The sequence below is a fragment of the Buteo buteo genome, chromosome 16 (genome assembly GCF_964188355.1).
Source record: "Buteo buteo chromosome 16, bButBut1.hap1.1, whole genome shotgun sequence".
Classification (NCBI taxonomy): domain Eukaryota; kingdom Metazoa; phylum Chordata; class Aves; order Accipitriformes; family Accipitridae; genus Buteo; species Buteo buteo.
The window spans coordinates 14,770,247-14,785,774 of NC_134186.1; the positions used below are offsets into that span (position 1 = coordinate 14,770,247).

Here is a 15,528-nt window from a genome sequence, read left to right on the forward strand (position 1 = left end):
CAGCAGCGTGCATGTTAAAGGTGATGTTTCTAATACGATCTGCTAATGTATCTTAATGGTAATAAAAGAAGCCAAAGATTGCAGTTCTCTCTTCTATGTATTAGTTTGCTTCTGTACTGGTCAATGAGAATCCTGCTTCTGCGTTCAAAAGGAGACTTGGGTTCTGTCTCCATGTCCCCAGTTAGCCCAGCAGGACCTCCGTGATGATCTAGGCTTCATTATGTCAGATTGTATATAAACATAGAGTCAGCCATAAATCTGAACTACTTAAATCCTTGCAATACCAAGAAAGTAAATACAGTCTGCAGCTTTGCAAACGAGGGAGTCACTTTGTGCAAGAGCTGGCCATAGAAGGTAAGATCCAGAAGGGTCCAGGAACTTCACTGCTGGTGGCCAAGACTAGATAAGGAATTACAGAATATCTTGAACCATTGAAGGATCAACAGATTGACAGATAGATAAATATGCATACATATACATTGGTGCTGGTTCTTTTAATTTAGAGTGAATTCTTCCAGGAGCCACTTGTGGAATAAAAGCATAGCAGTGGCCAGCCACAGACATACACTCAGTCTAAGAATATTTTGCCACCTTTGTTCCATCTGGAGCTGGGAAGGAGGTATGAGGAAACAGGATGCTCCTCCCAGCAGGCCATTAAGTTTTTGAAAGGAATTGTAAAAGACCAAATTAAAGAAAGAGGAAAGAAGCACCCGCTTTTGCCTGCCATTAACTCCTTCAGGCTGCTTTGAAAAGAATTTGGTAGTATTTCTGCCTGTTACTGATTCATTCTCACATCGGGAACCACTCCACTTCAGAAGGGGAGTATGAAGGAGTCTCTGTTAAGCCTGTGAGCAGATCCATTTAATGGACTGGGAGCAGTTACACACTCTGTGTTTCTATGCTATAAATCCTTGAAACCTGTTCCACTGGTGACAGATGGCCTGGTTCAGGATTAATGAAACCAAATATCTGTGCCACTGCATCAAACAACAGAAGAAACTGGCATCAGATCCCCAACCAGAGAAAAATGTCCATACTACCCTGACTTTTTCCTCCTGGAAATTTTGCTGGGGCAGGGGGAAGAGAGACTTGGCCATTTGTCTGAGATTTCTGGGCAGCAAGCAGCCTTCCCAGAGCAATCCTTTGCAGCAAGCTGCCTTCTCCCTGGAAGTGTGGACAAATGGCCATTGTATGTGGGACTGGCTGTAGCACCAAGGGGCGAGCGTGCTTCAGGGCTCTGCGTCCCAGGGCACCCAGAATGTGTTGTAACACAAGCCAGGTGCCACCGTCGTGGTGATGCCTGGTTGCTTTGTGTTGGATGTGCTCTGTGGGGTTCACGTGGCTGTGTTCCAGGGCTCCCCAGACAGGAATACTGTAGCCGGCTGTGACTGTCAGTCAGCTTCAGTGGGGCGCTGGGTAGCTCCAGAGCAGAGCCACACGATTGATGGGCAGAACGGTGGCACATACCTACCTGCCTGCCACAGAGGTTCAGTTGGCTACACACTCCATGCTGAAACTGTCACAGAAACAGAAAATGGGCAAGGAGACATTGTATCTGCACAGTAAAAATACCCGGTAAATTAATATATTTAATTGCTGTTATACACAGAAGAAATGAGAAAAAAAAATACATTCCAAACAAAGAATTAAAATAGTAAAATCAGCATAAAAATATGTTAAGAAAACATCCCAGATCAAGTGGCTGTACTGCATGTGGTGACCTTTACAATCACAGTAAAGGAAGTAAGTGCTAGAGACTTTCAGACATGGCAAAATGCTTGACTCCCTGGGGGAGAGCAGCTGCTTCAGTTACATCTTTCAGTGCACTCTGCCTGGAATGCGTGGGAGAGGGGCTGGAGCGAGAGGCTCGCATGGGTACAAGACATGGCTATTAGTGTTCAGGACAGACCAGCCAGTCTGCAGTCTCAGCCAAGCAGAACTACTGCTTACCCATTGGCATTTGCTTTTTCCTTCCTTCTTTGTTGTTTTTGTTTTGTTTGTTTTCTAGTTTTTGGAGTTTTATATAACAAAGCATCAGGTTCTGCTGGCCTGACCCTGCCAGCACCGTAGGCTTGGAGCAAGCGCCCCCAGGTGAATTAGGAGCAAGGCTTGGTCCACCAGGAGCCTGCACAAGCAAGGTCTAGATACGTGTGTTTGTACTGATTCAGCACCATTGCCCAATGGGCTGGCTTTGGTTTCTTGCTTTTTATCTGTCAGGAAAAAGTTTCTTTTATTTCCTGATGCTCTCTCTGTCTTTTGACTGATCCAAATTGGCCCAGTCGTGCTCCCACTGCAGTCTCGGTGCCTCAGCCCCTGCATCCCTCTTATATGAGACTGGCCTTATTGTGCTTCAGCCTCACTGTTGAGCCATCACACCACTCCAGTAGCTCATCCTACAGCAGCATAGTGTCACCACAGAAACAATACAAGCCACAGAAGTTTTGGCATTCCTGCCAACTGGCCACCTTTTTTCATTTGTAGTCTAGCTAGAGTTGTATATTTTTATTCTTTACAATAAGAGCAAAAATAAAATAACATTAAGAAAATCTCCAAACTAAAACTAAAACCCATCAAACATTTTAAAGAAACCATAAAAATTTGCATTGTGATTGCTTCTGAGTTCATATTAAGATAAGATTTTACTGCAGCTGCTTCAAAATTATGGTCCATTTCACATGTACACAGCTCACGTTCCTTGGTGTGTAATTCCTCACCTTCATTTGTGTTTGTACAGCAGCTAGTGCTACCAGAACTAAGTAGTTTCTAGCTGTGGTCCAGATTTGAAATCAGTGAACAGTGGCATTTTCATACTGGTTGAGAACATGGTGATGGTTTAGAGCTGTATTTCTAGATCAACTTTTGTTCTGGGCCCTAGGACTGGTGGTACAAGCACTTCCTTTGCTACAGAACCTGCTATTTCTTTGACTCAGGTGAAAAGGAAGTAATTCAAGAAGGATGTGCCGACCTTATTGATTCCATCAAGGCCTTCCCTCTCTGCTGATTTTTAAAGCCAGTAAAACTTAAAATCACTGAAATTAAACATCCCTTTGCAAGTTGTCCCATGAAACATAGCTGACCTTCTGCAGAATGAACATTGAACAGAATGACTTCATTTTCTGTTCCAGTCTTTTCAACAGCCATAGCAGACTGTGAGAGCACTGTGCTTTGGCTGGATTAGATTTATTCTAGCGCACAGTCAGGGATAAGACCAGACTGCAAAATTTGGATGCAAGGTTCATGTCTAAGAATTTGGTTGAGGCTTTTAGAAGAACTAAAAAACATTTGCAAAACTGAAATGAGAGTTCAGACTCTTAAGCTAAACTGTCCTCAGAGTTCAAGTGCAGCTGAGCCCATCCTGTTAACCAGTATGAATAAATATTTCACATTTGCTTTCCATCTGATGCAAATTGAAAAGGCAGTCACACATTCCATGCTTTAAGAGAAGTCCTGCAGATCCCCAAAAGCATTTTTAACACTAAGGTAGGATAATACTTGGGCCTTATATAGCACTTTACATCTTCAAAGCGCTGTATGAGCATTAATCCTCACAGCATCCTTGTGAGGTAGGTAAGTGCTAATATCCCCATTTTAGAAATGGGGTGAGGACCTAGTCCCCTGCTGCTGTAACTTGGCATAGCACTGGCCCTTATACACTTGTACTATTTTACACCAGATGAGGACCTGGCCCCAGAAAATTTGACTTACCCAAGGCCACAAAAGGAGCAAGCATGGATAAAAGGCAGGAGAAGTACCCAGGAGGACTTCTGTCATGAGAAGTCGGCAACTTCCTATCCTCTTCCAAGAACACAGTTATGATGCCTCTGCTTAAAACAGCCCCTGTCAGTATCCAGAAATCAAGCAAAGAGGAGGAGGCACCTGCCACTGAGCTTTACAGTTGCTGTTTGCTTTGATCTGCTTTGTCCAGAACAGCTCCCAGAATTACAATGATAGCAAGCTGAAAACATACAGGTGTTAGTGTCAAACTACAGGACTGGAAAACTTTGAAGAGCCACTAAAAGTTCTGCAGTTTGTCCTGGGAATTTTATATACTTGTGTAAAAATATGTCAACTGCCTCCACTGATTACAATATGAAACCTTCAGCAATCTACTTAAAAGCCATGTTACAGTAATTCTTAAACCAATCAGTCTTACAGTTGCCTTAGTATGGAGGAGTAAGCAGCCATGTATTAAGCACAAATACAATTTTCTTGGTAGAGTAGGAGTAAAGCTGTTAAAATCCTCTGGCTTTGTTCTTCTCAACCCTCCATTTCTACACCAGCTTCACCCTGCTGACATCAGTGTGACTGGCACAGCCCAGGATTACTAGCATTTAAAGACCAGTTGCAATTAGCATTGCTTCTTTTACTTCACTGGGAATTCTGTGTGAGAAGGGTCTATCTACAGAAAGAGATACAAGGCTGAAATAAATGTGCTACATCTTTTATATGTCCAAAGAAGGAGCCAAAGAATCTCCAAGAGGGTGGTAACTACAGAAGGGAAAGAGAGCAAAAGTAATCGGACCGTGTGTGTAACCTCAAGTGACCATAGATGGGAATCACAGAGGGGTGTTTGAATACAGCAATGTGAAAAGAAAGCCTCTGTACTTAGCAAGCAAAGGAGCTGATACTGCTGGGGCCAGGCACACTACACTGCTGGGGAGCTTGATTCCCTCTGTAATGTCCCTGGGCCAAAGACTGGGTGCTTCTCAAAGACTGTACCCCTGAAAAGGAGAAGAATGGATCAAACCTTGCAGTTTTACAGTGCAGAGACAACAGGAAGGTCCACAAAGGCAGTGCCACAGACAGTCATGTCATTCCCACTTCTTGTATGCTCCCTTTCAAAGTGAAAATTGCCCTCACTGGGGTTGAGGGAACAGTTTTAATCCCAAGAAAAGGTATTTAACAGACTGTCAGCAACTGCTTAGTGTTTCTCAGGGTTTATGAAACCCAAAATTGTGTCAAATCAGTGTCCACAGCAGGAAAGAGCCTCCAGGAAAATGGTCTCATTCAAGTAATATGGATTAAAAGGAGGAATGCAGAGCGGGAGAGAGATTTTGAAGATTGAGAGCCTTCACTGGCGAACCTCCAAGCCAGCCAGGACTGTCCCTGACTTTGTATGCTGAGGGCTCTGCCTCGTGTTCCTGGGAATGCTGAAGCCATTGCAGCACTGGTACGGAGCCAGTGTGGCTGGCCAGGATGCATCCCAGCCAGCCCGCTCCAGGCGAGGGGACAGCAAGGGAACAACAGCCCACTTGGGCTGCACACGTTTCTGCTGTCCCAGCTAAAGCCACCAAGAGACCTCTGCCACCAGAAACTGCACCTCTGATGGCCAGTGGAGAGGACAGGGCAAGCCCCCTAATAACACTCCAAAGATCCTTTTCTGCAAGTATCCAGTGGCTGATGGTGGAGCAGGATAACAAAGCAAGCCAAGATGAAAAAGCACGCAGAAAAGCAACTTGGCCATCTTCAGGAAATTGAAGACTACTCATTTCTAGAGGGGAAGAAAGACATAATCAAAATTCTAACTTTTAAATAAAGCTTACTTTATCACACATGCATTTCCTTCAAAGCAAAGGGAAGCTCAGGGTGCAGGGGGCTCCTCTGAAGAGCAGCCAACTAAGGACTGAGTGCGCTGGACTGACCCATGACAAGAAGCTGTAAATCAGACTGAAGTGTGCTGTTTGTTTGCTCACATGCTGGGGGGGGGCGCGGTTCATCCCAAATGCTTAGATTTCCTCTTAGCTGGGTCAATCTGTTGCAGGAAGAGATTTGCAAACAGTCAAGCTGAGTAACAGCAGGTGACATCTGCAGAGAGCTACACTGCAGGGTTCAAGCTGCAGCCAGGAGATAAGCAATGCTGATGAATGAAGATGTTTTATGGCTCTAAATCCCCTTAGCAATTTACTCCAGGCAGGCCCCAGTGCGCCAGTGAATGAATACTGACAATATCACACAACAGCATTAAAGGGAAAAGATTACATGGGGCTGTGCTATTTACAATGCTTTCCCTCTCAATAATGCAGCTGACCTTTCTGATCTGTCTGAAAAGCAGCAGATGACTCCACGGGGTCAGGATGGTTAACCTAGATTTTTGTAATACTGGCTGCATTTGCCCTAACACAGAAGTCATGGGGAGGCAATGCCTATTCCCCAGCCAGTCCCACCACGCGAGGCTGGGGAGGAGCAGGAGACCCACTTAGCACCTCTCAACACCAAGGGAAAAGCTAGCAGGGTTGGTAGGGTTTCCTCAGCTGCGCCCTGACCCTGCCGCACTCCTCGCAAAGAGGAATTCCTGCTCTGCCGACTGTGCCAGGGACTCGGTGCCAGGCTTTCGCCTGGAATGGTCTGGGCACGCTAGGTATGGAGACTGTGGTGACTTTCAGCCCACGAGGGCTGCCCCTCCGGCTCCCTCTGCCCACGTTAGCAGGTGCAAGGGGTTGTTGGGGCGTGCATGGATTCGAGTCATGCAGTCTGCGCTGGTTGTCCCTGTTTGGCTGCAGGCTTGAAGAGGTGCGGGAACCCTCAGTTAGCTTCCTTTGCACACCTGAGTACACTCGTGTCTTAAAACAAGCCATTGGGGGAGCATCTCAGCCCATGGGAGCGACCCTAGGACGGACAGAAGGAGAAAGCACATTCAAGATATTTTCAAACAGAAACAGAGCTTGCTGTTAGTTATCCCAAATAAGAGGAAAAAATACACGTATGATCAGAAATGAACTTGGATTAAAAATCAGGGCAACCTCTTCCTATACCTTTTTTAAAGAGTCTGAGAAGTAATCTTGCTTCAGCAGATGGGCAGACAAACCAACCAAAGAATTTGGATCAGAATTAAACAGGCTTTCCCAGCCCTGATGCCACATTCTGACTGCATCTATGTGAGTTTGAGAAGGAAGCGGCAGGCACTTTGAACACATGGGACAGTGTTTTTCAGGAAGCTCTGCTGAAAAGGGGCTTTCCAAAAACAAGTGTTGCAAAGTTGATTGTTTACCACCAGCTGGCAGAACACAACAACAATCTACATCTAAACTCAGGGCCTTGACCACAGGAAATGCTCACACGAAGATCTGAGAGAGATACTGCAAGCAGCAGTACTGTAAAGCTTAATGAGTATATGGAATATTCTTTGTTAGGATGCTGGGAAAGAAAGGCATAAAGGTTAGGTTTCTGTCTGCCATACTAAGGACAATTAGGGCATACATTAGTAAGACACATGCTCAAAGTCCTGCTGTAAAAATCAAAGTTCTTCATGTGCCCATTACATCTCAACTGTCACTGGAGACACCGAGTAACTATGCACGCATGGCAGGGGAGAACGCACCGGCCTGGCTACCTAGATGTCCCTGAAATCCCACCAAACTCCTAGTTCTGCCACACACGGCAATGCTGACTTGCACCTACAGACCTGCCCTGGAGCAGTGATTGGCCATGATCAAAGCACGCAGCACTGCATGTCAGTGCACCTCTTGCTCTGTGCTCTCTGCTTGGTGTTTTGCTTTCGTTCTGGTTCTGCTGGGGGCTGCCCCACATGCTGCCATTTACTGCAAAGCTCAGCCCTCATCTGGATATGCTGTTTTTACTCTACCTCCAGGCTTCCTTTCAGCAGAGGCAATAGCTCCAGTTTGCATACTGAGTTTGTAATGCATAAAAAGAGACAAATGTCAGTTAAATTCATTTTACCTATGACTTTAGCAGAGATCTGTGCCTGTCTGCCTACTATTGAAAGCAAGTCTTCTAGCACAGTCCATAGCCAAACCTCCTTTCCATCAGCCCTGCTCTTCCCAGACATTCAGCATCAGTTTGAGACTAACAAGTAAAATGCAGTAGTACAGCACTTCCAAGGAGGAAAAGTTGAATGAGTAGCTACTGCAGGGACAGTCTAAGCTTTCTGATGTGGACTCCACACTGAAGTAAGCTGTATTCAGAGAAAGCCATTGAAAAAAAAAGCCTCAAAGGTAATGCTTCAAAGAAGCAAAATCAACATCACCAATGTGCTTAGAGAAATGGAGATCTCTCTCAGGGGTGAATGCAGCTACAGCACCTGAGATATAACCCACGTTGTTCACAGACTATTGGCACTCCACCTAGCTCCTCTTTCTGAAGTCCTCTTCATCTCTGCTCTCTACAGCTGACAGTGCAATAAGCATTTGGGCTGCATAGTAAGTAGCCATGATGATGAAGCGCGAGTAGGGCACAGGAAAGCAGAACTTGTTAAGTGCAATGGTCAGATCCGACACCATGAACAGCATCGCGCCGATGCAGGCCGAGAGCTTGGTCCATGTCCAGAGGTCATTGCACAGTTGCATGCCGGCGACCGCTCGCCAGCCCATGAAGCCAATCAAGGCAATGTAGACAGCTACCAGGTAGGTGAATGGGCCTGAGAGGTAGGAGTACAGGAAGGCATAACAGGAACTGGAAACAAGGCCCATCAACAAGCCGGCTTTGAGGTCCAAAGGCTTCATGCCGAAGGCTGAAGAGTACAGGATGTGTGTGATGGCAAACATCAGCAGACCTGGAAAGAGGCATTGACATAGCAAATGTGACCTTTCATCAGTGACTGGCAGTTGGTAGCGGAAGAAAACATGTGGCTATATTGGGCTTTAAATATACTGCAACAGGCACGGGCTTAGATGTCCTCGCAGTGTTACAACCCTTAATGCTCTCAGTGGGAACCATACTGACCACCTGGGACCATTTTAATATAAAAATCTGTGCACAGGAGATCAGCCTTAGCACCAAGCTCTCACCTTAAGAAAAAGCCCCAGCGCATCTGCAACAGCAGCCAAGTACAACTCTGTTGTGATGCAAGCCTTTTTGCTGAGAGGCCAGGTGAACTAAGCTGCTGTAGAAGGAACAAAACTTGGTTTTCAGGTGGTTCCTCCCTTGCTTTGGATGGAAGAGTGGGGGCAAGGCAGACCAAAGATCATCCCCTCTAACTATCCAAAGTGTTTTGCCCATAGGTGGTGTGTGGAACAGGAAAGCTGGAATCAGAGCAGTGTAGGAACAAAATGTGAGAAAAGATACCAATCCCTCCGAACCCAGACACAAAGCCTGACCATATTTAGCCACAAACCCAAAGGCACTCGGACTAACTCTGGCTTCTACTCCATCTCTGCCCATAGCTAGCAGAACCTAAGCTGGAAAGAAGCAGCTGGCATATTTCATGGACTGCACCAATGTGATCTGCCAACAATTTCATGGCTATTTGCAAGATTCAGATGAACCTTTGCTGGAATCAATCAGTGAAAATAAAATGCCAGCTTCCCTTTGAAGTGCAACACCCCTGAGAAAAGCCAGATGTGGGTCTTGGAAGGTACTGCCCATATGTTATTAACTTCCCACTAATCCATTTGACAAAAAATGTCACGTGTTGGTACAGCTGATGACTACTAGCTGTCACGTCAACTGTAGATAATGGGCCCCAAACTGAGTCCAGCTCCTCTGGTTCCCAGACCAACACATGGTGCAGCTGCAGGCTGTCCCACTTTATCCTGGGTTATCAGAGTAGCTGAAGTTTTCATGCAGCTCTAAAGCATGAAATGGAGAAAAGGATCTAGGAAGCTGAGTCCTCCAGCAGGACACTTGTCTGCATTTAAAGCATGATGCTGTGGTGTAAAGGGCAGTCACTAAAACCTGCTGCTGGCACACATTTCTTCATCCTAATACTCTTGTGTTGAGGCAGCTCTAAGAAGGGTAAGTGCTTTTGGGGAGGACCGGATCAGACATCCACTGACAGATGAGCCGTGGTGGGATGAGAGGGGAACCTGCAGGAGGGAGGCGGCTGGCAGGGATCTGGTCCACAAGGTGAGGCTAGAGAAAATGGACAGCGTGAAGGGGAAAGAAGTGCAAAGGAGGGCAACGAGAAGTTGATGTTTCACAGAGCTATTATACATCATGGGCACAGCACTGAGGAAACAGAGGAGGGATTTAGGACAAGAGCTGTTTATAGTGTTTTAGTGCAGCAAAGGTTAGAGCCCTAGGGGTGGTAAGGAGAAGAAGGTTACTTCGCCCTAGCAGTGAGAAGTGGTTTTTCCTTCAACAGCATTATATGGAGAGTTCTGGGATGGGCAACTAAAGAATGTGTTGCCCTTCATGCAGGCAGCTGTCAATGAGGAGGAGGAGGAGAACAAGGAAGAGGAGGAAGATGAGCAGGAGGAGGAGGAGGAGAGGTCAGGATGTGGCAGCCAAGCAGAAGCCCAGAAAGGCAGGAGGAGTTTTGTGATATGTGGTGAAGCTGGTCACAAACAAGGGACTCAGCTCCCAGGTTTGCTCATTCAACACCCACAAATCAAGCCAGGAACTGCAGAGACCTGTGACGGCTGTACAGGAAGGGGGTTGCACTTCTCTTATATTTCTAAGCCTTTGGCTTGGCCCTCCTAACCACATCAGGCAGACCAGCCCTTCTCCTCCCTGTCCGCTTCCTTCCCCCTCCCTGCCTCTGGAGTTTCCCCCTCAAGCTGGCAATAAGTCCTTTTTGTTAGTCCCTGTCTTCTTCACAGAATGCATAAATTGTTTCTAAGTGCCTGCTATCAAAGGAGGTAGATGTTAACACTGTAAAGTATCTTATCTTCTACATGCAGTAAGACACCAGTCGGAAAATAGCGTGTTATTAGTGGACTGAAACAGCAAAAACGAAAAAAAGTCAAGTGTGCCAGGAGTAGGTTTCCAGGCTCTCACTTCCCTATAAAGTAATGAACAAATGTCCTTTTATAAACTCATTGTCTCAAAAGCTATTCAAATCAGTCCAATTCCCAACCCCTTTTTCAGCCTGAAAGCCATAGAAATTGAACAGAAAGTGTATTTTTATCTAATATTTCCTCTTATTCCCCTGAAATTTCAAATTCCCACAAACGATGATGTCAAAAGTTTGAATATTGTCAGTTGTCAACAATAGCAGCCTGCTGAGTTTTAAACAGGAGAAAATATGTTTTGCAGGAGAGGTGAAGGATGAAGTGGGGTGGTGCACTTTATCTGCTAACAGCTGAAACGCAAATGTTAACACTTCACTGTGGAAGATGGTAGCTCAGATGAGCACAGACTGAAGCAGGCAGAAGACGGCCAGGATGAAGGCTGAGATTTTCAAAATGCTCCAAGAGAGCTTTTCTTCTCCTTAAGAAGAAAAGTGTGTCTAAATCCACAAAGCAGCACTTCTCAATTGTGACACTAGGGTTGAAAATCCAACTTATCTGCAGATTAAAACACATTAACCAGATACCGAATTGCTGTGACTGGTTGACCTCCCTCTAGCACTAAATTGGAGAGGGGACTCGGAGATATCCCAGCTACATGAGAAAGGAGAAGCTTAGCACAGTTCAAGTACAAAAATGGTCATGGTGAGAATCAGGCCTTGAATGTTTTCCAAGCCACAGCTCAAGGAGCAACTCCAGGAGGCAAAACAGAAGCACAAGCAGTTGGGCTGAGGCAACCTGCGCTGAGCCGGGTACCCCTGCTAGGACAAGGCCCGTTGGTGGGAATGCCAACACTCAGCACAGAGGGGATGGCACCCCAAGAGAAGGCTGGATGGAGCTCCTCAGCAACATGGCCAAGGTTCAGCCGGATAGATCCAATCTCCAGGGCTTAATCTAAACCCTACCAAAATCGGTAAAAATTTTTACATGAACTTTTAATGAGATTGACATAAGCCCTTGGGAAGCAGGATTAAAAACAGATTCAGAGCATTTGGCCTCTCATATCTGGCATTTCACACACTTCCCTCTCATAAAGAAAGAGCTTGTGGGAATCTCAGAATAAAACTAAATACTGACCTCCTGAGAGCGGGTTAAAAATAAGCCTTTGACTTTCAGAGCTGACAACAGCACAAGTCAGCAAAGTTCCCTCGTCTCATCACATTTTCCAGTGGGACAGTCACAGGCCATTGTGGTAGGGTTTGCCCTTGCTTCCCCATCATTTACATGCCTTGCAAAACAGACAAGTCTTGTACAACAGGCTACATGATTCATACTGATGAGACTGCAGGTAGGACAAGATTTCTGATGCTTTGATTTCTAGCATCCACTTAAACACTTCCCCCCGGCTATAGGCTTGTCTATCAAAACATAAGGGTCCTCTCCACCTGTTCTCCACTGAGGACCTTTGCACCATGTGTCCTATTTCTGATCCTTGTACAGAAGGGCTGACAGATCTCCCTGCAGAGAGACAGGAGGTAGATACTTCCCGTAGCTTCATGGGAACTGTCAAGTGCCATGAGCATTTCCTTCTCTTCCCCAGGGATTCTGCCCATGCCACCTTCCCAGCGCCAGCCAGCTGAGATGCTGCGAGCACGTGCCAGGAAACCAAACCTGCCCCAATTACCTCTCTGACCTCAAGAGAAGCTCAAGAGAAAGACTCATCCATGGTGTGACTCCTCTAACCATGATGGGTTTTAGTCAAGGGATGAGTACTTCCCACTGCCCGGGGCTTAAGCTGGGGTGGGAATAAAGAAAACACTTGGCCCAGCAACTCATTATTAAGTAAAGAGGGTAACTGCTGGACACTGCGGCATCCCTTTAGGACTGACACCGCACTCACCATGAATGAAGTAGCCCTGCTCCTGCCAGATGAGAAAGGCGTCTCCCACTGCCGAGAATATGAGTCCTGCTAGGATGCGGCTGGCACTCCGGTGTGACACTAAGAAGTTAATTCCATGAGCCAGAAGGAAAACCCACAGGCAGAAGATGGGCAGACATTTGATGAGGGCACTGAACCAGGAGGGGCTGGAAGTTGGCAGCCAGAGGACAAAATAGACACAAGTGGCTTTAAAGAAGGGCACCAGTTTGGGGCCTTCACTCTTCACCTAGAAGAAACAAACATTAAAAAAAGAGAAATTAATAGGATCATCAGAAGTATCAGTGGAATAAACTGCATAACAGAACTGTCTCCTTCCTTTTGAAAGCTGCTCTTTCATGTATACTGTCAGCTAGCAGCACTTCTACCCTGAGAAAGGCTGGTTGAACTTGACCATGATCCTCAGCCTAGACCTTTGTGACCCTCTCTGCTGGAAACGCTTCTTGGCTGGCAGGGTGGGGTTTGGGTGGTGGAGATGGAGGAAGTTTTAGATACTTTTTCTCTTTATTTGTTCTACAGAAAACATTTAGGCCATCAGTCAAACTTCTCTGGCGATCCTGGCCACCTATCTTGTGTTTAGACTAACCCCTTTTATAAACCTCCTTTCCTGTAGCTGCGAAAACACAGCACTCCCCCAGCAGCAAACAAGACAATACAAATCTTCCCTCCCATTTTTGTGAATCCTCTTGCTTAGCCAGTTGCAGATCACCCTGAGGATACAACCTCTCTTCTAACCCATTGCCTCACCTGCCCTGTAGCCTCATGCCTGGAGCTTGCAGTTGGCATCGCCACGTGACTTCAAAACCCATCACATCAACCTCCCAGGTGGGGATGTCACTTCCTCAGCTGACTAACATCAACATCAATCACATGTTGCTTTGTTCTAGCATTACACTAATAATATACTAACCATATTGCAGGAAATGTTTTTACTCAGGGCTCTACTGTGTAAATCCAGACACAAAAATGCAGTGTGAGCAGTAGGCTACTCATAACAAAGCCACGGCAGAGGCAGGGCACAGAGCTACAGACTCCACGAGCTGGGTCTGCTCTCAACATACACTCAGCTGAGACCACTCTGGACAGTGATAAGGTACATATTGTGTTCACCTGCCCTCCCATGATACTTCTGCATTTTAGTGCAGGTGGAGAAAACCCCGCATGAGAAACAAAGCTATGATTTTGTTTTCTCCTGGAATACAGCAGAGGGCCAAAACAAGGAGCAAAGGAAGAGACTATGATTGCCTCACGTGCCTGCCTGAGCTATGTCCTTGGGTCTTTTAGGAAGCCTGTTTCCTCCTGCAGCTAAGGGATTGCAACCTCCAGAGCTCCCCTGCAAGCAGGGGTTCACTCTCAATCTTCTCAAGCAAGATTTAGTTGCTTAGTATCATGACTTCCCACTACTTGTGGCCAACGCACGCAGAGGCCTCATGCACTGGAGGGGAACACGGGGGAAAATTTAGAGGCGTCGGAGCTGGGTTCATACTGCAAAGTCCATCAAAATCTAAACATCCATGTGTGACATTCTGGGGTTGCTTATCTCACACAAGGAGCCCGTGCTCCAAAAACCTGCAAAAGAAACATTGGTCTTTTTTTCCAAATCGCTTGGACCTATTTCTGCTTCCTGCATCATGAGACATTGCCATGACACAAAACCAGCATCCGTCTTCCTTTGATGCAATGTGCCGTGGTGCAGATACCTAGAATGGCTGAAGACTGCACAGCAAGTATCTCCATGCTTATGGTGCTCAGTTAATAAAGCCTAAACTCATGAAAATTCAGAAGCTTTTACAGACACAAGCAAAGGGAGTCAGGCAAAGCTGGAAGACAGAGGCAGAGGCAGTGGAGGACATCTTCACATGCAGTATCTAAAAAGGGAATGCAATCTCTGAAGCAGCAAGACCATAAATAAAGGGCATTCCAAGAAGACAGTCCTTTCAAAATTGTTCTCGCATCGGACGGAAATTTCCCCAGCATATCAGCAGTTTCTTAGCAGTAAGGTATTTCATTATTCCTGTATACATTATTCATAGGCTCTTGCCAACACAATCTTTAAACACTCCATTAAACAACCAGGCTACATGATTCACTCACAAAAGGACATCAGCAAGCCGTTAACTTTCTTGTATTACATGGGGATCCCGTCGTGAGTCCTGTACTTAGGTTGTCTAAATTAATCACCATTTACCACTTCTTGTCTACATTCCTTGGGAGACTTCTGGCAGCAAGTAACAAATGAACTTGAAATAAAAGTCATAAAAGCCCACGTAGTCTCACAGCACTAGGGGTGCCTGGGAACTATCAAGTATTGTAGGGGGAAGAGTAAGAGCCAAGCTTCCCCCTCTTTCAGATCCAGCACCTTGCCCTTCTGAAGTGACACATCAGGCTCAGACTATCCAAAGCCAGTGCCTGGCTCCAGCTCTACCTCCTCCCCTTCTGACTCTTTTTTGTATTAAAAATGTAGTTGATCACATTCATCCTCTCACAGTTGCAGGCAACAGATGACAGCACTTCTGGCAGGGTTTCCTCCTCTCCCCCACCAGTTGTGGAGGATCCTCACCACACCGTAAGGAGCCCAAGATCTTCAGTACGAAAAACTAACAACCTCCAGAGCTACAAAGTGTGAAAGCATTTTCCGTATCAACAGTGCTCCAGGCCTCTGTAACAGTCTCAGCTAAGGTAGGTAGTTTTGTACCTCTGAAGACAAAAGTTTATGCCAAAAGATGTATGTCAAAGTTCAGCCTTGTTTGCAATACATCACAGAGGCACTGTTAGAAGCATACAGGAGAGTATTTAGCTTAATAAACACAGGAAGTTTTATTTAGTACCTCATATTAAAAGAAAAACACCTGCTAGGAGCAGTTACCATTACAATCACAGCTTGCCCTCCCCTGTGTGCGTGCATGATGAGACAGGTTTTAATTACACTTGTCATTTTCCCCGGGAACCTTGCCTTACTAAATGTAA

General features: G+C 46.0%; 1 protein-coding gene across 1 annotated transcript in view; it reads right to left on the reverse strand.

Moving 5' to 3' along the window:
• Nucleotides 1-1,555: 1,555 nt before the first annotated feature.
• TMEM86A (transmembrane protein 86A) overlaps nt 1,556-15,528 on the reverse strand; it is a 29,780-nt gene continuing 15,807 nt past the window's right edge. The window contains exons 2-3 of the mRNA XM_075047938.1: nt 12,526-12,790; nt 1,556-8,509 (exon numbers count right to left, since the gene is read on the reverse strand). Coding sequence (XP_074904039.1) covers nt 8,082-8,509; nt 12,526-12,790 — 693 coding nt within the window. The 3' untranslated portion in view covers nt 1,556-8,081. The remainder of the gene's footprint in view (nt 8,510-12,525; nt 12,791-15,528) is intronic.